Source organism: Rhopalosiphum padi, chromosome 2 (genome assembly GCF_020882245.1).
Source record: "Rhopalosiphum padi isolate XX-2018 chromosome 2, ASM2088224v1, whole genome shotgun sequence".
In the NCBI taxonomy this organism is placed as follows: Eukaryota; Metazoa; Arthropoda; class Insecta; order Hemiptera; family Aphididae; genus Rhopalosiphum; species Rhopalosiphum padi.
The window spans coordinates 92,140,107-92,162,097 of NC_083598.1; the positions used below are offsets into that span (position 1 = coordinate 92,140,107).

A 21,991-nucleotide genomic window follows, 5' to 3' on the forward strand; every position below is an offset into this window, starting at 1 on the left:
GTTAACATGTCTGCGGTTTTCCTTAGTTATAAGATGGCTTATATCTATACCCGTTTTACTCCGCTAATTCTTGAGTTGATCAATTGTTAGGCAAGAAACATTTAGCAGGCATGGTGCAGAGAGTACAGACTACCGACATAAATAAATTAAACGTATAATATTGTAAAAGATAAATTATATGGAAAAAGTTCCATACCGAGACGATCAGTTGTGGTAAAAGGACGTTAAAAGAAAATTATAGAATTACAATTTATTTTTGGCGGGAAAACGAAATAGTTAATTTACATTCGTCATTTAATGACGTCTGTATACCTGTCTAGTATTTACATTCTTATTATCGGAGATTGTTCAGAAAGCACTATCAAATAATAAAAGTAACCTCAAAAATATAAAAAAATGTATGTAATAATTCAGTATTTCAGTAACATATGCTCAAACAACATATACTTGTCTAGTATTTGACTACTGACTAGACTTAACTGATAACTAAATTATATAAAAAAAATATTAATGTGACCTGTGGATAAGGTTTCTTGAACCTAATTAATAATTTATAAACTGCTTGAACATTATTTAATTCCTTTGAATATAAATGCCTTAACATAATTTTATAAATATGTAACTAAAAATGTATTAAATTAGTCTAATCAGTTGGATACAGGATTAAAATGTGAAAATAATTTAATGAAAAATAAAGTAGGTAATCCTTATGTTATCAATAAAAATGACATACATAGTAATTTTTTTTATCACTTGTCAATTAAACTGTTATCTAAATAATATTATTTTTATTATAGATTCAGGAAATATAAGTGTATGTATATTTGATATTAAATATATCATAATATGTAAATTGAGAAAAAAATTATGTCAGTTTTTGTACAAAAAAAAGCAATAAAAACCTAAAAGATGTTTAATATTAATTCACTACTTCAATTTAAAGGTAAGAGTAAATATTAATCAAGACACCTACATGCATTTTAATATTAACAATCAATAAGGTAACATTTTTTAATAATTGGATCTTGTTTAAAATTGAAAAAGACTAACATAAATAATAAAAATATTTCAATGTTTTTTTATAATGGATTGAATTATAAGTAAAGTTTACATGCTAAACACATTTCTAAGCCACTCAATAACAAAACTTTAATCTTTTCACGAGCCCATAGTATAGTGATTTAAATAGACAGGAATGTAGTTATAATAGTAGTAGCCATATTTGACAATAATCTTTATTTTAATCAGTTAAAGTAACTGAGAAATCACTATCGATAACCAAATTATTTTTATGTATACAACTAACAAAACTTACTTGAATAAGAAAAAAAAATATGGATCACTTAAGTTAAACCATTAATTGCTAGAAGAATAACTCATTGTAATAAATTATACACTTATAAAATGTAAATAAATATTAAAAAAATGATAAAACAAATCTAAACAATGAAATAGGTAAAATGCACATGTGATGAATAAAAACTTTTTTATTTTAATTATAGAACACAATATAAAATAAAAGTTCTAATTCAGTAATCCAAAAACAGTAAATGCTTATACAAAATCGTAAAAAATAAGTGAAAAGTTTTATAATGTCTAGTTGTTATGTTTTTTTATGTGAAATAATGCATAATAAAAATTACTTGAAAAAAGTATTAATTGAAATGTTATTAAGAAATGAGTTCTAAAATAATTGTCATCACACAAAAACCCTACTGTATTGTGTTCGCAACATTTACTAATTGGTGGTGGTAGGACCAAAACAGTGAGACTATAGGAGTATAGGTTGAATATTATTTGTGGCTAGTAGCCTATATAACACGAAAGGATTAATAAACGCGAGTGGACAACTTCAAATGGACAGATAAACAATGTTTAGAAAACGGCGTAAACCGGCAAACAAGTGATAAGCAAAAGTGAACTTAGTGTTAAAATGAAAATACCGCCATTTCAGTGTTCGTCAGATGAAAAATTGCATCGTAAACACCGGTGCCGGGGGACCACCGAGTTCCAAGCAAATACTGACGGACGTGTCTTGACGTTGGATAGTTTTTTCAAACCAACTACATACTGGAAACCCACGAACATTCGAGTAAATGTCAAGTAAATAACTCTATTTGTACATGTACCTGGAACGTAAACATTACGAACGTGTCGGTTTATTGAGCACAGGAAAACTGATTGCGGCAGCCTCGGCCTTTGTCGAACGTAACACTTGATCGCCGGCGATGTACACTCGGATATTTTGTATAACATTTAATTTAAAACGCGCACAGCGACGAGTAATCGACATGAAAACGTTAAAAAACACTCGTTTAACCTAATCGGCCATCTTGTCCGTGTTCTCGAAGAATAACAAAACATCATCGATTCCGGGGGAACAAGCGTTTGAGTGGGGATGCGCCAGTCCACCGGCGCGCAGCATGGAATGTACGAATGGCGCAGCATTAAATCGCTTCCTCCATGATTTCACTGATTAAATGATCCAAGCACGAGTTGTTTATCGTCTTTGCTATGTGCAATAAACGTGGGAATTTCGAAAACTATTGACTAAACCTAAAAACTTTTCCCTTAAACTGTAATCATATTAATCATTTTACTTTCTTGATTTTTAATCAAGAAGGTAATTATGGTAATTGAAATGAAAAAAGTCTGAATTTATAAAACTTCAAGAATTTGTGTTAAATAGGAAAAAAATAAAAATTTAACTCAGTTGTAATGAGTAGGTGGATAAATAAGCTAGCTTTAACATAAAATATTAATGAGAGAGATCCAATATCACACCCAAGCGGTTTAACAATTTAAATCCACAAAAACGTCAGCGTAAACAGTCCCAAAATGTCTATTTTTTAACTTTTCTCCAAAACTATTATAGCTAAAAAGTTGATTGATAGCTTATTAAAAAGGAATTATCAAGTAGATACAAAATGTGAGATAAAAAATTTTCAAAAAAAATCATTTATTTTTTCACAGTTAAAAAATAGTTATATTTTGCTAGACTTTCATTTAGCGTGGTAGATTACCAAAACTGGAGAACTGATTTTTTCATTTGGGGTCTTGTTATATTCATATTGGCTAGGAGAAGTGCTGTGAAGATTTTCAGTACTTTATCTTCAATTAACAATTAACAACTCACTACAAAGCTGTAAAAAACGCCAAATAAAATGTGTTTAAATTTTTTTTTTTTTTTTTGAAGCTCTGTAATGAATTAACTAAGTATAATAGATAAAGTTTTGAAAATCTTCACTGCACTTCTCCTAGCCAATGTGAATCTAACAAGATCCCAAACAACAAAATCCACTCTCCGGTTTCGGAGATCAATCTCACTAAATGAAAATGAAAATAAAATACATAATACATACATATTACATACATTTAATAAATTTCTAAAAATTGAAAATCAAGAAAGTTACATGACAATCTCTGACTTGGCAAGCGTTTTTTTATTGTTTTAGTTTTGAAGTCTTTCTAAAAACATAATAACCAAGTGATAAGGATTAGTTCAACTTTATTGATAGTTCCGATTTTAATTTATTTTACCTATACCTATGTCAAATTATTGCAATAATCTTTATCTTTTTCGAATAATATTAAACTTATATATCATGGTTATAATACTTTTTTATTTTTCTCACACTGAAATATTGAAATGTTTGATTTAGAACTTAAAAGTGAATAACTATGGATATTAAATATATAGCCTTATATTTATTTTGATCCAATTCTGAGTAGAGCAATGAATGTATATTGACTTCATAATAATTATATGATTATAATTCTATATTTCTATGATGTGTCATCACCTTTAGAGGTAGTGAAAATGATTTGTTTTTCAACTTTTGGAGATAATTTTTAGCAATAAATTGGATTTAATTGGTATTCAGGGAGAGTCAAAAGTAAAAAATTTCCAGTACTTTTCAATATAACCAGAAAAAAAAACAAAAAAACTTAACAAAAACCGTGAATTTTCATGTCAAATCAGTATTCGACAAAATTATGATTTTATTTCATACATTTTATTTAATAGGTAGATAATAAATTTTATTCTATTGAATGTCTTACATTATTTGTTTAACAGATATAACTATTTTAACAGTATTATTTTTAATATAATTGAATTTGTTTATGGGTACAAGGGTTGTAAAATGTGGAATTTTAAAATCTACCCCTAGGCAGCATAATTTGTTAACCTAGCATTGGTAATCATAGGCAGACATTTAGTTGAATTAACATATTACATTCAATTTTTGAAGTCCCCCCGATGTTCGCCAATTCATAGACTATGGTATAACCATGGTTATAATCAATTCTTGATATTTATTATTTTATTTCTAATTGATTTTAATGCATTAAAAACTTAAAACTATATTAAAACTTGTACGGTTAGTGAAGTAAAACTACACATAATGTCTATAACAATATGAAACTGTACCTTACACTAACCTTTTTTTTTTAATAGTTAATATTTAAACACGCGTCTTAAATCAAATTGATAAAAATAAATTTTGTTATTCATACCATAAAATACTTTTATAATCAGTGGCGGGCTGGCGTTCTATGTGAGGAGTCTGAGCTATAGCATATTGGTAGAAACTGTTTTATGGGGACCTTAGCTTCTTAAAACATGTATTATTTCAATTTCTTATGTTATTTTTCTATACCTACCTACTTTTATGAATGCACAATTATTTTTCAAAATGTATATATGGAACCCGGGATGTAATCGTATTCTGGCATTCCTTGCCAGTTCACCACTGTTTATATTAGCTTATATTTTATAAACTTACTATTACCATTAACATAAGTTGATAGTTATATTTTTTACAATCAATATCATCTTATAAATTAAAAATATTTTTAATAATTGGTAATAAAAAGTCAAGATAATAATAACATTAATAAAATAATAACTAATAGTAACTATACAATGTTCCAGTTGATAATTTGGTAAAATTGTATATGCAGAGTGCAGACTGATAATTCATAATGAAATAGTATATTTTTCCTTCAATTTAAGTCATACAGTTTAAATATATCTACATTTTAGAGTAAAAGTTCTGTAATACAACTAAAACATGATTATATAGAAAAAATATAATCTAAAATGTTACTTAACCAAAAATAATTTATTATATGATATTTCTAATCATATTTTTTTCGGTCATTTGAGTATGTGACTGATAACTTACCATCACAATGATACAATGTAGACAACATATCTTCTCTAAATTGTGTTCACCAGTATAATATATTATAAACATAATATTTAATATATTCAATAAAGAATTTTAATAAAATTATAAAACTAATTTCAAAAGTTTATAGAATGGTTTTTTTTTTTTAATTAAATGTATATGTTATAGAGGTTGTATAAATAAACAATACAAAGGTAATTATATAATATTAGTAAAATATATAAATGGGATTTTAAGTTTGCTTAAATAAAAAAAATCTACAAGTAATGTATTATTATAATGAATAATTAAACTTAAAAAAGGAACAATATTACAAGTATAATTCATTTTTATTCATCGTCTTTTCTTCTTGTCTTGTTTTCTTGATCTATGATGAGAATATGGGCGTCTAGGTGATGCAAATGTACTACCATCAGAGTCATATTCACTGCCATCACCATTATCCTAAAAATTCAATAAATTAATTTAATACTTTTATTTTATGTTTAAAGGACTATCCTAGGAAAAAATAGATAAAAGCTAAATCGTTAGTATTTGGTATAATTAAAAATTGGGTACTGTTAAAAATATTATCCGTCACTCAATTTTATCGTTATCTTCGTTTTAAAATGACGCGTGACGCCACAGGTTATAGTATATATTATTACAGTAGTCATTATAATCTACAATAGTCATACTTTGGAACATTATAATATTTCATGTAATTATGGTAGAATTATAACTAAAACAATAAATGATTGTAAATATAGAAGTTATTATGTCAATAAATAAAGAAGATAACGGTAAAAACATAAATAATTATTTTACAACTAAATTAGATAGTTGATAATGATGTATAATATATTATTTTTCAACTAAAATAATAAAAAATTATTTTATTAAAGTTCTGTTTACAGGAGTAATCTATTAGTAAAATTTCTTATAATTATAATGAAAGATTTCATTACTATATTTTTATATTGAGTTAAGTTTTATATATAGTATACAGGTTTATTTTTTTTATTAGTATTTATTTCACCATCTTATTTATATAAAACTTAATAATTGGAATAGCTAAGGTTCTATCGGAATTTATTCTACACATAATTTATTATTAAAACTGTATTTGTTTTATTTATTTTGTTAATTTTAAAATAATTTATATAAATAATTTTAGTCTTTTTAATAATTACTTTTGAGTCATTAGATTGGTCAGTTAATAAAAACACCGTTGTTATGCATACTAATTGGAAAATAGCAACTAAGTATAAACCATAACGGATCACAGCATCAAATACTTCATCTGATTCTTCCATCGGAAACATCTTGAAAACTATGAAAAAGAAACAAAACAATGATTATTATTCGTGTATGAAATTACATCAATTTCATTTATTTCAATCTCCTTAAATAAAATTGTAAAAAATGTATTTATATTTATGAAATTAAACATACCAAATACCAATAATTAGATTAAATGTCCTTAACAATAGAATAGTTTCTATTCTATAAATTCTATGTCAATGATACATCTATGATTCACTTTTCAGACTTATATAGTCTATGTTAATGTAACTTATAACTAACCCACAATGATATTGACTCAGTTACTGTATATTTAACTGTACAGATCATTGGGAAATAAATGTTTAGTAGGTATCAACAGAATATAGAATAGTATAAAAAGTACTAATATAAAATAATGAAAATAAATTCACTATTCATAGCACTCATAGCCAATTGGTCATTGAGAATTCCACGATTAGACTCCGAAATAATAGTTGTCCACTTAAATAATAACTAATGACAAAAATATAATATTAATATTTAATATTCTTAATTCTTATTGATTTTTGTGAATGTGTTATCACTTATATTATACTTGTAATCACGACTGCGACGATAGATAATAGACAATGTTAAACACATGTTATTGATAAATAAAACCATTAAAAAACTGTTGCTATCAAGTAAATTCAATTTTTTAAAGTTTTATCTTTTTTTAGTTATATAATTATATTAACATTTTTAACTACAGAGTACAGACTACAGAGGCAAGAATAAATGAATTCAGAATTACTGATATTTCTGTATCATATCTATCATTTTAGCATTTTTCATAAATTTCATAAACATTCTTTAGTTTGAACTTATATTTTGTTTAATAATATAAGTTATTAATGCCTTAAAGTTAATTTATATTATTATTTTTAATTTTTCATAATATTCAATTTTGTTCTACAAATTATTTTACAAATTCTTAGTAATTTATTAATGTACTTGACAATTTAAATTATTTTTTTATATTGATCAGTTATCACTAATTAATACACATTTATTATAGTTGTCTAATTTGTTTCTAATAATGTCCATAATATATTAATCACGCTACCTATTAATTATTGGCAGGTATGTATTTCACGAATATTTATAATTAAAAAGCAATATTTAAATTTATACATTTATTCCTAAATTGTGTTTATGTAATATATAATATATACTTTAATAAAATTATTAATTATGATTTAATCATATAATTAATAACTAATTAATTTATTAATGTAGGTACATAAATTGATTGTTAATTTTTGATGATTTGATTTTTAAGACTTTTATTTATTTATAGAATTTTACAAATTTATTTGATTTTGATATAAAATTCATACAATATTTAGCTATTTATATAGAATTTATTTTTTAAACTTCTTAGTATCACAAATTACTAATATTGACCTTACTATTTTTTAATACCTACTCATACATAATTAATTTAATAAATCATACAATCTAAAATTTTAAGAAAACAAGATAATACAATTTTTTTTAACTATACGTCTATATCTAGAAATTGTGATCAACATATTTTATGATTTTTTCTGGTTTTGTGATTTATGAAAAATGATTTTTGGTCAGAAATTTATGAAAAATTGTCCAATTTCCTAATTATTTTTAATTTTTTACAATTCATTTTGTAGTTTTGACTTACATATAAGTGGTCAATTATAACATTCATTATTGGACTAATTGGTTATTTATATATATATATTTATACTTATAATATATAAAGTTATTAAAAGGTTACAAATTATATAATATATAACCTAAAACCAAAAATGTTAGCGTCAACATTATATGTTTGTTTATTTTTTTTAAAGTATAGAATAGGTAGGTAAATGTTTAACTACTTTATGACCTTATAATTAATTAATTTTTCATGAATATATTTTGTTCTAATGAGTTATTTAAATTTATTCTTCATTAGTGTCTAAATGTTACTACAAATATATAGGGAACAATAGTCTTATGAAACACTTTTAAATAGTGAATAGTGAATATTTATTGAGAGTAAATTTTTTTTAATTTACTTTGTTAATTATAACTGAAATACAAAGAAAGAATCATTTTGCAAATGAATAACTTTATATAGCAATTATGATTATGCAGTAAGATAATAATAATGCTATATTATATATTATTTGGAAAAATGTATTATTGATCTACTAGTAGTTCAGAGTATGTACTTATTGATTAATCTTTATTATTGCTATACTATGTAGAATTGATTTTAATAATGTATACTTGCAAATTATTTTGAACGTTATTGTGAATATTGTTAAGAATATTTAGGCGGTTAATATTTTATTCGATTAAATTATATTATTTGTTTGAATATATTTAAGATATAAGTATATAACCCTTTTATACAAATTAACATATTAGTTTTTTAAATGTATCAATGCCTACTATTGGTGACTACTTTTGTATCTGTAGAATTTGATAAATTAAATAGTTGAAAATATTAATATATTATATAATAGGTAATTTGTATAAAAAATCTATTATTATTTTAAACTAATATTAAGAAACTAATCTACCTTTTTTTATTCAATTTTTCAAAGAATAGATTACATCAATATTTAAAAAATATTCATTATAGTTATGTAAATTTAAGTTGGCATAATAAACTACTTGTATTTATTATTACTTACTGAAAAAAAAAAATTATTACATAAAATTCTGTTTATTATATAAGAGCATGAAAAAATGATTAATCTTTGACATGACAATTTATATAAAATTATCAAATAATATATAATTATTAATAATTTAATGTAATAAGTTGGTTATTTATTTTATTATTATTAAATAACCATTTAGCATTTCTTATTTTATTGGAACAACTAGTAGTTAGATTAAATTTGTTGTCATAACTATCTAGTGATATAGGTTTTTTCAACTTTATTGGTAATATAATTTATTTAATGGTTTAGTTTTTTTTAGTTTTTAACTTACACATAATAAATTAGTATAGTTAAGAATAATATTATCAAAGTGTAAATATAATAATTTTATTTTAGATTAACAATGGAATTATCTGTTAGTGGACCATCATTTGAAGAAATTCAAATTCCTGTACCATTCGGTTTTGTAAGTGGTTAGTAATGAAGTTTTATTATTAATTATATTTATATTTATAAATTAGTATCACTGAACACTATCTTAAATCTTACTTGTAAAACTTTACTTAATTTATAAGTAATAATTAAAAGTTAATTTTCTATTTTAATAAAAAAAAAAGTTAGGTATATAAATCTCCTTGCATTATTTTTTAGTAATTACTCATACATAATATTAATATTGCAGTCATAGGCGCCGCCAGGAATTTTATCAGGGGGGGTGCATCATGCAAGTAGGTATACGCTAATTTCTAAATAATGTTTTTATATGTAATAATAATAACAATAATAATAGTTAAATACGTAATATAATATAATGTAGATAATTATGCAAAATAAAATAGTTTCAATACCATTCAATTTTTTTAATTTAATTAAATTTTTTGTAGTCAGGTGGGTGCAAGTGCACCCCCTTGCGGCACCCATGATTTGCAGTGTTTGTTTTGTTTTTTTTATTTTATTATTTTTTTCATTATAATTCTAACATATATACCTGTTAATTTTACAATAGGGTTTGGGAGATTTGGCTTGTATATTCATAATAAATAAATATTAAATATATGAGGTACTATAGGTACTGGTATCTTATCAACAAAATAAAAATAAAAATAAATACATTTTTTATGTTTAAATTGTTTAGGTAAATGGTGGGGATCAAAAGATAAGCAGCCTATAATTGCAATTCATGGATGGCAAGATAATGCTGGAACTTTTGATCCTTTAATCGAATTACTACCTAAAGATTTATCTATCTTATGTATAGATCTACCAGGGCATGGGCGATCTTCGCATATCCCTTCGGTAAAATATTTTTTCAATAATAAAATTTTATCTGATTTTTAATACATTGAGGATTTATAATAACCTCTTTAATATAATTTTGCTTAATCGTAATCTAGTAATAAGTAATTTTATTCCTTATAATTCATAAAATATATTTCATACATTTGATATAATGTACTTTATATATGAAAAAACTAGCTAATACATTTTCTAGTTGAGGATCTGAATTCTAATCTATGTGGTATTTTAAATTGTTCATGAAACAACTGTTTTAATTTTGATAAATATTTTATGTTAAGACTAGATTAATATAATCAATAATAATATTATGTTTCATAGGGTTTACCTTATTATATATTTTGGGATGGCCTAGCTATTTTAAGGAGAATAATCAGACATTATAATTGGAAAAAAGTTTCTATTATGGGTCATTCTTTGGGTGCAGCTATTGGATTTTTATATGCTGCATCATACCCTGATGATACGGAAATGTTGATATCTATTGACACAGTAGCACCTGTCATTTTTGATCCGAGTGAAATTGTTAAAAATACAGGACCAAATATTGATAAGTTAGTTTTATTTTATACATACTTAGTTCATATCAATTATCAAGTATGACAATGTATGACTAATAATTCATAAATAAATATCTAAAATATGTTATAGACTCATATATTATGATGCATTAGGACTTGATAAAATGCCTTCTTATAAATATTCAGAGATGATTGATTTAGTCGTTGATGGACATCATGGAACATTGACTCGCAAATCTTGTGAAATACTTATGAGACGTGGAATGTATCGAGTTAAAGATAACAAATATTTGTTTTCAAGAGATATACGTCTTAAGGTAAATATATTATGTATAAGATGCGTTGTGTATACACGTAAAATATTATAAGGGAAATCAATAATAATAATAATTAATAATAAATTAATTATATGAACAACAGAACTAATAAACTTTCTATGATCAGTATTAAGGTGCAATTGTAAACAAAAATATTAAATTTGTCAAGAAATAGTATTAGACATATTATAAACAATAAATAATGTTGTACTTTAAATATAACTGTAAAAGGTCTATTTAAGTTGTTATTCAATTATGACTTAATGTAGTAATAAAATATTAATAATTAAAAATCTAATTATTATTAATATATGCAAATATTTATTAAAATATATATTTTACTGGATCTCATAAATGCTATTTTTAAAATGCTATTATAGTTCACAACTAAAATAATTTTTATCTATGTATTGTATCTATATATTTAATTAAAAATTGAACAGCACAAATCTATGTTATCTTGTAGGTTTTATCTATATTTAATTTAAATTTTAAAATGAAATATGATTATAATTTATAATAATATGTTTTAAATGTTTAATATATTACAATTATTATAATTTTAAACCTTTAAATTATTGGTTACATATAATATGCTATGTTCTTTGGTTATAAGTAGGCTATAGAAGGCAATTGAAGAAATATTTTTTTAATCATTTTTAAGTTTGTGTTTTTTAATAAAAATATACACTAAACAGTGGTTTTCAACCTTTTTGGGTCCACGGCTCCTTTTGATTTTAAAATTAAATGTATTTAAATGTAATTAAATGGTTCCCATACGAACATTTAAAATAATCAAATTTTCATTATTTAATCTAACTTTATTTAATGATGAAATAAACATGTAATTATTAATAATAGGAAACATTTTTAAACTATAATAATAATTTTAATATTTAATGGGACGGCTATGTTTGTTTTTGTTGTATAATATTATCAAATCATGGCTTACATTTTTAAAGCGCGATTCTCATTTCCTCATTTCCAGAATTTTGGAATTGAACAATAAGTTGTGATAAGTGTTCCATGAATAACAATTTGACAGATTCTATCAAGTTTTTATATTTTTAAATTTTTAGCGTGGCTCTATTGATAATAACTGACAACGCCCCTAGGAGCCGCAACGCACAGGTTGAAAACCACTGCACTATAAAATTATGAATATGCATTAAAAGGACGCCATACACGCATGTGTTGTCTCTGTCTTACTAACGTACATCATAACAAATTTTCGTTCAAAAGAATACATTTTGTGATATTGGCTTTAATTTTAGAGTAAATTTACCTATTATCAAATTTAAAGGTAAGAATATTATCTAAACAATGACATATGCTTTTATTGATATTATTATTTTAAAGTGAGTTATAGCTATGTAAAATTTTACAACTCTAAAATGTTCATAACTCACTTTAAAATGATAATATCAAGAAAAGCATATGTCATTGTCTAGATAATATTCTTACCTTTAAATTTGATTATAGGTAAATTTACTCTAATATTAAAGCTAACATCACAAAATGTATTGTTCTGAATGAAAATGTGTTATGATGTACGTTAGAAAGACAGAGACAACACATGCGGGTATGGCGTCCTCTTAAAAATGTAGTACATTGAAAAAACATTGAGATATTCATAATATGCAAAATACAGTTGTTATAATTTGAATGAGAATGATCTAAATTGTAGAAAATTCTCACAAATTTTAAATAGTTTATACCAATAAGGCAATAAATATATATATTTGCATATTAATTCGTTCCCTAGTTATAAATTATAATTTATAGTTCATTTTAAAATAAAATATTAATAAAAGTATACGAGATTCCTTGAAGAAATGTTTACTATAAATTTGATAATAGGACAATTTACTAAATTCAGTATTTAAATCAACAATACAAAATGGTTATTTTTGAGCGCAAATTTAGTATGTTATAGATCTGCAAATACATATAAGACGGCTAAAATACATATGGATGTAATATTCTTTTAAGGGAATTTAAATTATTTTATACAGTAAATTCAACTTATCAAAATATGTACTTTAAGGTATATTTTATAATATTATAAAATATTTTTAAAATATATAATTCAATATTAGGTTATATTTATTACAACTAAGCGGTTGAGTTATTAATTACACTAAAATGTTTAAAACGCTAATGGGATTGCTACCTAATATAGTAATATTACATTTTGCATGTACAGGTTGCGTGGATGGGTTTACCATCTCTAGATGTAGTTATAGCATTTGCTGGTCAGATAACATGTCGCTATATGAATATCAAAGCTAAACCATACAGATCATTAGATAACTGGCCAGTTTATTCACAAGTCTTGGAAATAATAAAAATGAATGCAAAAGACTTTGTTTTTAAAGAATATGACGGTACTCATCATTTACATCTCAATAATCCAGAATGTTTAGCTTCAGATGTTGCAACTTTCATTCAACAGTCTATAAGCTGATCATTATGATATCATATTATATCATATATCTAACATGTAATTATGAAATAGTATTAGTCTGGCTATATTATACATACTATGCATATCATATTTAGTGATAATATTATTTATATTTACTATATATTATTTCATATTTTATTTATTATAATTATAATAATATACCTAGTTGATATACAATTTATCTATTAATAGATATATACTTACAATATATCTACTTTTAATTGACCTTACTACCAAACTATGTGTTAAAGTTGGTGTTCAATCCTTAGATCCTTATTGCCTCATGTACTATCTACAACTGTGATAATTCTTATGAGTTATGTCACTTGTTATTTGTTCAGTATCCTTTTTCAATACTCAATTTAAATAAAATCTATTTTATACTAGTACGTAGATAACAGCAATACCACCTTTTTAAAGATTCATTGTGATATGTAAAGACATGAATTGTTATTAGGTGGATTTTAATGTTTTAGAGACTTCTATGAGTTTTGATTATATCATAGACCATTGTGATCCAGAAAAATTGTTATAGAGAGTGTTGATCGACACATAGGATATGAATTTTGTCAAGTAAGGAGGGTTTTATGTAGAAAAAGTTGGATTCAGTTGTTTTTTGTGGAAAATGTTTGTTTACGACTATAGCTAAATCTCATAAATAGCGTTCTACTATCCAGACATTTGGGCTTTTAAAAGTTTCTCCCATCATCCCGAAAAACTTTATTGAGACTTCAATATGTCCTAGATTAATGCATTAATATGAATTCATATTACATTATGTCAAAATTTATATAATTTGTATGGTACCTAACTTGTAAAATAAAATTCCAAATATGATTAACAATAAATTTAAAAATATTATGTATCCTAAAATTACATAATGCATGTTTTAAATTAAAATACCTATCTAAATTATACATTTGTTTTATTCAAAATAAATTTTCTCTTTATGAAACATATTATATTTGTCTTGGTTTTTCTTTTTAATAAACTGATCACCGTCCCTACTCATAAATCAAAATGAGTTAGTTTAAATGTTATTATAATTTAATTTATTATGATTGGAGATAGATAGTGATTAATGAGTCATAAATCGTGACAAAAAGTAAAAAGAAGCTATCATCAGGGCTGTGAGGATTCTCGGATCAATTTTTATATCTAAGTAAAAATTAGGTAAAGTATAGGATTTGGTTGCTTTGGCTGGGCCCAAACCCTCTTTGAGGTCCAGGCCCTAGGGCTACAGCCCTGGTTGCCCCCTCTCGTTGGGCCTGGCTATCATTAAGCTAGAGATTCCCAACCAGAATACCATGAAATAATTTTATTTATTAAGCAATCATAAATATTTTTTAATATACAAAGAAAATTATTTTATGAAAGATATAACATAGATATGTGTGTAATACATAAACATTAATTAATTCGTTTTTTTCTATAAAATATAATATGTTTGGTTATACTTATACCTAGTTAAAGAGAACCAAAGTTGTAAAATATAAATATAAACAGACAATCTACTAGTACCTATACTTCTATAGGGTGCCTCAAAGTTTTTAAAAATAGTGTGTTGTGAGTCAAAAAAGATTGGGAACCTCTGTTCTAAAGTTAATTGAATAACTAAGTAACGGAAATAAATATTATTGTCTATTTTTTTTTTTTTTTTTGAAATAAAAATTATTTCCCAATTTTTCTAAACAATTGTACTGGAAAAATGTATTTTAATTGCAAAAGAACGTCCATAATGTGTGGATATTTATTTAAATAATTGTAAACTATGTTTATCCTTTTTTGACATTTCTTAAATAAATTACAAAAAAAAAAAATTGCTTTAAAAATCAAAAACACCATTAAATTTACTTTGGGTGTGCTGCTTAAGACGCATATTTTTTATAGCTTTTATATCAAATAACGTATCAGAAAAAATGGAACTGTAACAGATTCCAAATTCTTATTATGACTTGTGGACAAAATATTAATATAATTTTATACTATGGCGTTATTTATTACTAACATAATATTAGGTATATACTACATACATTATAAAATATTTTATCGCTAATGGCCTCAATACCTGACCTAACCCTTAACCTTGATCTTTGACCATGCAGTTGTTCAGTGTTCTAGAAAATTGATTTATCATATTTTATTTATCGTGCACAATCTAGAATTAAACTATTATTTATTATTTTATTAATCACATTGTTTATTGCTTATGAAAGTTACCTACCGTGAATTTGAATGTACTTGTATGTATTTAAATATTTTTTTGCATAAGTAATTAGATTATTTTTGTTAATATTTTTTTTTTCAGGTCAACAGGTTCGCTTTACCATCATTTGATGTAACTAACGAATTTGCAAAACAGATTCGTTGTCGTTATTTAATGATCAAAGCAGTTCCAGGTAGGGTGCGTGATAATTGGTCACTTTTTCAAAGTATTTTAGAAACGATAAAACAATCTACAAGCGATTTTAATTACGTAGAAGTCGAAGGGTCTCATCATGTACATTTAAATGATGCTTCGAAAGTTGCTCCACATATCTTAAATTTTATTTTAAATATTGCTTGATTGTAATTTTTAATTTTGATTATATTATATTATAAGTAAAAATAGATAAATGCATACTTACCATATCATACTCGCAGTATAATTTATAGTAGGTATATATATATATATTATACAATATACATTAAATTGAATAAATAAACCTGGATGAATGCTGAAATGTTTATTCAATTATTTATTCTATAGTGGACAACCTCGATAATTATTATCCGTTATCTCCTATAATGGCTCTATATATACAATTTTGTTTAACACTACAGCTCTAGCCCTCTAGGTATATAATACCAATTTGATATATTATTATTTTGTATCAAACCGTAGATACCTTCTATACATATTTACGGTTAAAAGTAGCTTTATGTCTAATTTATTATTTGTAATTTATGTGAAAATATTTGTTGGTAATGTTGAATATGTTTATGAGTTCTTAAGTACATACACGTACATAAAACAAGCTAAAATATCAAAAACATCTATTATTATATTAAGGTAATGTGAAATATATTAGTTTGTCGACTACGGTGAACATTTTTCTATAGTAATTATTAGGGTCACATTGCATACCTAGGTACTTCTATATTATAATAATTTATAAGTCGCGACGTATATTTAAAGTACGTTATTTTCATAAGAAAAAATAAAATATCCCTTCTACATTCTTTTACCACCATCAACATTAATATAAGGTATTTGAGTTGAGACCATGGAAGGGGGCGAAATTAATTTTTCTTGTATACAAACATAACAAACTAAAAATAATTTACAGTTGATTACCTATAAATAGGCATAAAATTCTTATTATGTTTAGTATGTTATCATTACGATTTACGATATTTATCAAACAGAAAATTTTTTAAATAAATTATTAGAACTATTATATAGAAAAAATACGAGCGATGGGGGGCGTATGTCGTTTCGTCCCCCTCAAATAGGTACGCTCTTGCATGATACCTAATGAATATTGGTTAATAATAGATGCTTAATTTGGTCCACTAGTTTTTACTTTATTTAAATATAGTTTTCAATTTAGGTCAATATCATCTAAATAATAGATATTTTTTTCTGAGGTAAATACCTTATTGTATTAAACATAAAATTCAGAACAAAGGAGCTGCATGTAAGTATTTAATGACGTTACCTTCTATAGAGCAGATTTATAATGGAAATCCATTGATGAATGATTGTATACCTACAATAGGTATATTATTATATAAATATATTTTTATTTATACTTTATAGCTAACGTTTTTGATAGTCATTCTATCACTTTCACCGATAACATTTTTAAAATTAATTAAATTAATTTCAGGTACCAACACCATACCTACATATAGTATCTACTATAAGCATTTTTATAATATTTGTAGGTATTAAATTCAATTTTACGGTTTTTTATTTCTTAAATAATATTTTAAAATTCATTATTTATGGTAAGGGTAACGGCATTATTATGGTATTAAATATTAATTGCGCTATTACCTATTATTATATAGAACCACGGTTATAGATTTATTCATCCACGTCTATAAAACTACTGTCTATATATACTGATTTTGTCAAAATATACTACCTAACCTAACCTAATGTGATTATGACGATTATGTGCTGTGTAATACACAGTGTGTAGGTATTATAATGATTTTCGAACATCGTTAAACTTTAAAAATCTTTTCTTTTTATCAGTAGAATGCTTATTGCGTCCATATTAGCACTTGCAGTAAAAAATGTTTAAATTTTTAATATTAAATCAACAATAGTATGGTATTAAACATTTTCAAAATTTGATTTTTTTGTAAGAAATATTTTTTTATCATTATATTATTTTATAGGAGTCAAGAGGACGCAACATCCGCGTGTGTTGTCTCCGTCTCACAAAGTGCGCAACATAACAAATTTTTCGCTCAATAGATTACGTTTAGCTCCGTTAGTTTAAAAACTAGAGTGAATTGACCTATTATAAAACTTGATGGTAAGAATATTGTATGTGTTTATGTGTTGGTTTTTTTTACGATTATTCAGTTTTTAAGTGAGTTATAAGTATTTTTAATTTACGCTATATTATAGACGAATGTTGTTGACGTATATTATAGACTTGCTAAAAAAATTAAACTATCGTAAAAAACCCACATACAAACACATAATATGGTGTAAATTTGCCATGTTACGTACGTACCTAACCTAACGGAGACAACACATTCGGGTGTGACGCCCTTTTAACACTATGTCTATGTAGGACTGTGTCACTGTGGGAGATTATCTAAATTTGCAAGAGTTTAAAATTCCCCAAAAATAATGTATTAATATTTAATTGACCTGTTTTATTTGATTTTCGAGTCTAGTCGTGGACTGTTTAAATATTAATTAACTTTATTTTGTTATTTATAATGTTTCATACTTTCATACATAATAATACTATAGCTTATATGGTTACCTATATAGGAATATGTTATGATAAAATACGACTATTAAGTTCAAATTATTCTGATTTTTAAAATTTTTAGAATACTTAGGGACAATATTTTCAAATACTTGAATTTTTTATGTAATTTATAAGAAGTATAATATCCTATTTAGATTGTAGCGAAACAAATATCTTTTTTTCCAAATGTGAACTCCTTTTTTTTGTTATAAATTGTTAAGGAGAAGATCTTTTAAAAAAATTTCGATGCAGATATAAATCGAAATTTGAACCATTTTTTTCTGAGTTATTAAGTTAAATTAAAAAAGTTACTAAAACAAGTATATTAAAAACTTAAAGTTATAATCTACAGATCTATAGCGATACAATTATATTTTTGTTTATTGACAATTATCTTGGTTAAATTATACATTTTGTAGAAATACCTACTTTTTAAAATGTATGAAATATAAGTAAGTATCCCTTTAATAATATTATGTTTATGTATTGTTAAATGTTAGAAGTTTTAAATAAGGATTTAGAAATTATTATTATTATTTATTTAATCAAACTTACATACTACAATAATTTAAACATAAAACACGTAAAACGGTTTATTAAACTAAGGTTATTAAACTCAGTTTTTTCATTATTTAAATAGTAATTTCTCATCATTACTCTATTTGGAATTTTACGAGTTATCAGTGATGGTTTTAATGTATTTTTATATGTCAAACCCCTTGTAGTAATAACATACATATGTTAGGAAGTATAAATTGACCCCCACGAAGCAGTTAATGATGAAGGTCGAGGGAAGGTCACGATCACGAAGTGGAACAGCAGGTGGACGCGCTCCGAGAAAGTGCCGTGGACTCACCTGCACATTCCGAACCTCGCCAGGCGGGTGAACCGGATCGTGTCTAAGGTGCCCTGGACATATCAGATGACCTAGGCCCTTACCGACCACGGCTGCTTTCAGCAGTACCTCCACTGCATGGGCAGGGCTTCCAGCCCGAGGTGCATGCACTGCCCGTGCATATCGGACTTTGCGAAGCATACCCTATTCCGCTGCCTGAACTGGGACGGTTTGCGAGACGACCTTCGTGCAAGACTGGGCCGTTATCCCGCTGCCGATTATATCCCAGACATCTTCTGCGGGCCTACCTTTGAGAACCTTCCTGCGGAACAATAGGAGAGGTGCCTCGCACTCCGGGAGGCGGAAGAGACGTTTAGGATTTACAAGATGCCTGTGGAGATCCTGACGCTCAAAGAGGTAGAGGAGAGGGCGAGGCAAGCCGCCGAGGCCAACTAATGGCGAATATCAACACAGGTGTCGAGGGTGGTGGGTTCAGGCCGACTTGTGAAGAGGAGCTCCGTACGAGAAGTCTAGGACGGCTGGCTCAGGCCGGTCCGAGAAAACATCGTCACGCAGCTACTAGGAAGAGGAAAGGGTGCGGCAAGCCACCGAGGCCAACTGATGGCAAAGATCAATAAGGGCGTCTAGGGCGGTGGTCTCAGGCCGGTCCGAAAAGAGGCTTTCTTGGCACGTGATGTCTAGGTCAGCCCGAAAAGACATCGTCCCGCAACCGCTGTACTTATTTATGTTATCTATGACTGTATATCTGTAAGGTGCACGTTTCACGTATCCCCATTTAAATTGTATTTTTCCTGTTCGCCCTATCGGGCCGTGTTCTACATAAACATACCAGCTTACTGAGGAAAGTAGTTCCCGGACCATAGAGGGCTCAACTAATTGTATATATTGTATGCTATCCAGTAATTCAATAAACGATACTGCATAGGGGCTAAACAATGTGAAAACAGTTCGTCTCCCATGTAATGATTTGCAAAGGAAAAAAAAAATGTAGTATAAATTGAAGATTGAACTAATGCCAAAGTATATCATTCTTAAATTGTAATTATCTAGAATAGTTCTAAGCTCTTTAAAAATATAAAAACATTTCCTCAATCGTACTATATATATAACATATTATGTATGTGCTGATGTGCTTAGTTTATTTTTCATATTCATTGAATACTACTGATAGGAATATAATTATTAATAAATAAACAAATAACGCTTTTGATTTACAGGATATAACTTAACGTTTATTCATTAACAAAAACTAAAATATAACAAAACACTAGCACTACGGCAACACGTCGTCAGCCAAAATTGTTGGTAAACGGCTAACGGCGCCGTTTATACCAAAGTTAATTAAGGCTGGCGATAAACACTACGTCGAGAGTCCTGATCGGGACGTCGATCGCGCGGAAACTGGTCCGTCTTCCGCCGCCGTAACAGTGGAGACGTACCCCTCAGTGTGACCCCAACAGTGACTAAAATAGTTGCTAACAATACTTCTAAATATTTCGCATCAGATAATCTAATAATATCAATAAAATTTGAATGATATACTGTTATACGTCTTTTCTTACATTTAGACGTATCACGTATATATTTTAATTTAGATATGTTTTGGTTTAATGATTTTTGATATACAGAAAGAAATAAAATAAATAAAAAATAATTTACTTTTATTTAACAATAAACTATTGTTAGAAAACTATTTGTTAACTAATGATAGACCTGTATTATCTTTTGTCTCTATCTCGTTCCAATTTTTATCTTCAAAAAAACAAAACAATGTGCAGATATATATATATATATATATATATTGTTTTTATATTTAGTAATAGTAATAAATCGTTAAATCGTTTATATAAATTGAAACAAAATGGGTCTTAGTACATTTTCTTGAAGTTTACTATGTTGTATACTGTATGGGCGTCGCCGTTTTCGGCCAAAATGTACCCTTCTCTTTTCGGCCAACACTTACAGTTTTCTTTTAACAACTTATGAGTTATGATTAGGTATATCCAAAAATGTGATTTTTTTTTTAAATTATTACCTACCTAATACTTTATGAAAACATGATAAAATAAAATAATATAAAATAACAAAATGTTATAATATAATACATTATTCGAATAAAAATTAATAAAGTATTAATTATAATTGTTAATTAATTGATATAACTATTAACTATTTATATATTAATCTAAAATCAACGAAATGAAGCTTACATTGAAGACTATAAAAATAATAAAATATGTCGTTACAAAATTGTCAAACAAATATCATATAATTATAAAAAATAAAACTTCTAAATGCATATATTTGCATATATATCTTTATTTGACTAATGTATTATATTATATCATTTTATTGTATTGCCAATTATTTTATTTTATTATTATAATTATTTTTGTATAGGTATTATAATACTATA

The 21,991-nt window shown here is 25.8% G+C and overlaps 3 protein-coding genes across 14 annotated transcripts in view; 1 reads left to right on the forward strand and 2 right to left on the reverse strand.

The window, feature by feature from the left end:
* The window catches only part of LOC132922268 (histone-lysine N-methyltransferase set-26), a 15,881-nt gene extending 13,507 nt beyond the window's left edge, over positions 1-2,374 (reverse strand). For 2 of the 3 annotated variants that reach the window (XM_060985688.1, XM_060985686.1), the window contains exon 1: positions 2,130-2,374. The gene's annotated coding sequence lies outside the window, so the exon portion shown is untranslated. Of the gene's footprint in view, positions 1-1,943; positions 2,071-2,129 lie in introns of those variants that run through there. The other variant, XM_060985687.1, reaches the window with a different exon arrangement.
* Positions 922-16,460, forward strand: LOC132922270 (probable serine hydrolase). Of its 8 annotated transcripts, XM_060985692.1 has the most exons (7): positions 9,267-9,419; positions 9,533-9,609; positions 10,272-10,432; positions 10,754-10,986; positions 11,084-11,270; positions 13,477-13,773; positions 16,046-16,186. In XM_060985692.1, exons 2-6 carry the CDS (start codon positions 9,540-9,542, stop codon positions 13,735-13,737), a joined length of 912 nt encoding a protein of 303 aa, XP_060841675.1. In that variant the 5' UTR covers positions 9,267-9,419; positions 9,533-9,539; the 3' UTR covers positions 13,738-13,773; positions 16,046-16,186. The 8 variants fall into 8 exon arrangements, with proteins under 8 accessions (XP_060841678.1, XP_060841680.1, XP_060841677.1 ...); XM_060985695.1 differs by lacking the exons at positions 9,267-9,419; positions 16,046-16,186 and adding an exon at positions 922-943 and having other exon boundaries at positions 13,477-13,945; XM_060985697.1 differs by lacking the exons at positions 9,267-9,419; positions 16,046-16,186 and adding an exon at positions 1,542-2,103 and having other exon boundaries at positions 13,477-13,945.
* LOC132922271 (protein anon-73B1) lies at positions 5,310-12,362 on the reverse strand. Of its 3 annotated transcripts, none has more exons than XM_060985700.1 (3): positions 12,223-12,362; positions 6,368-6,507; positions 5,310-5,639 (listed from the first exon to the last, which is right to left on the reverse strand). In XM_060985700.1, the coding sequence occupies exons 2-3, from the start codon at positions 6,497-6,499 to the stop codon at positions 5,529-5,531; spliced, it is 243 nt and encodes an 80-aa protein (XP_060841683.1). In that variant the 5' UTR covers positions 6,500-6,507; positions 12,223-12,362; the 3' UTR covers positions 5,310-5,528. The 3 variants fall into 3 exon arrangements, with proteins under 3 accessions (XP_060841683.1, XP_060841682.1, XP_060841681.1); XM_060985699.1 differs by lacking the exon at positions 12,223-12,362 and adding an exon at positions 6,865-7,038; XM_060985698.1 differs by lacking the exon at positions 12,223-12,362 and adding an exon at positions 6,630-7,036.
* Positions 16,461-21,991: the final 5,531 nt, after the last annotated feature.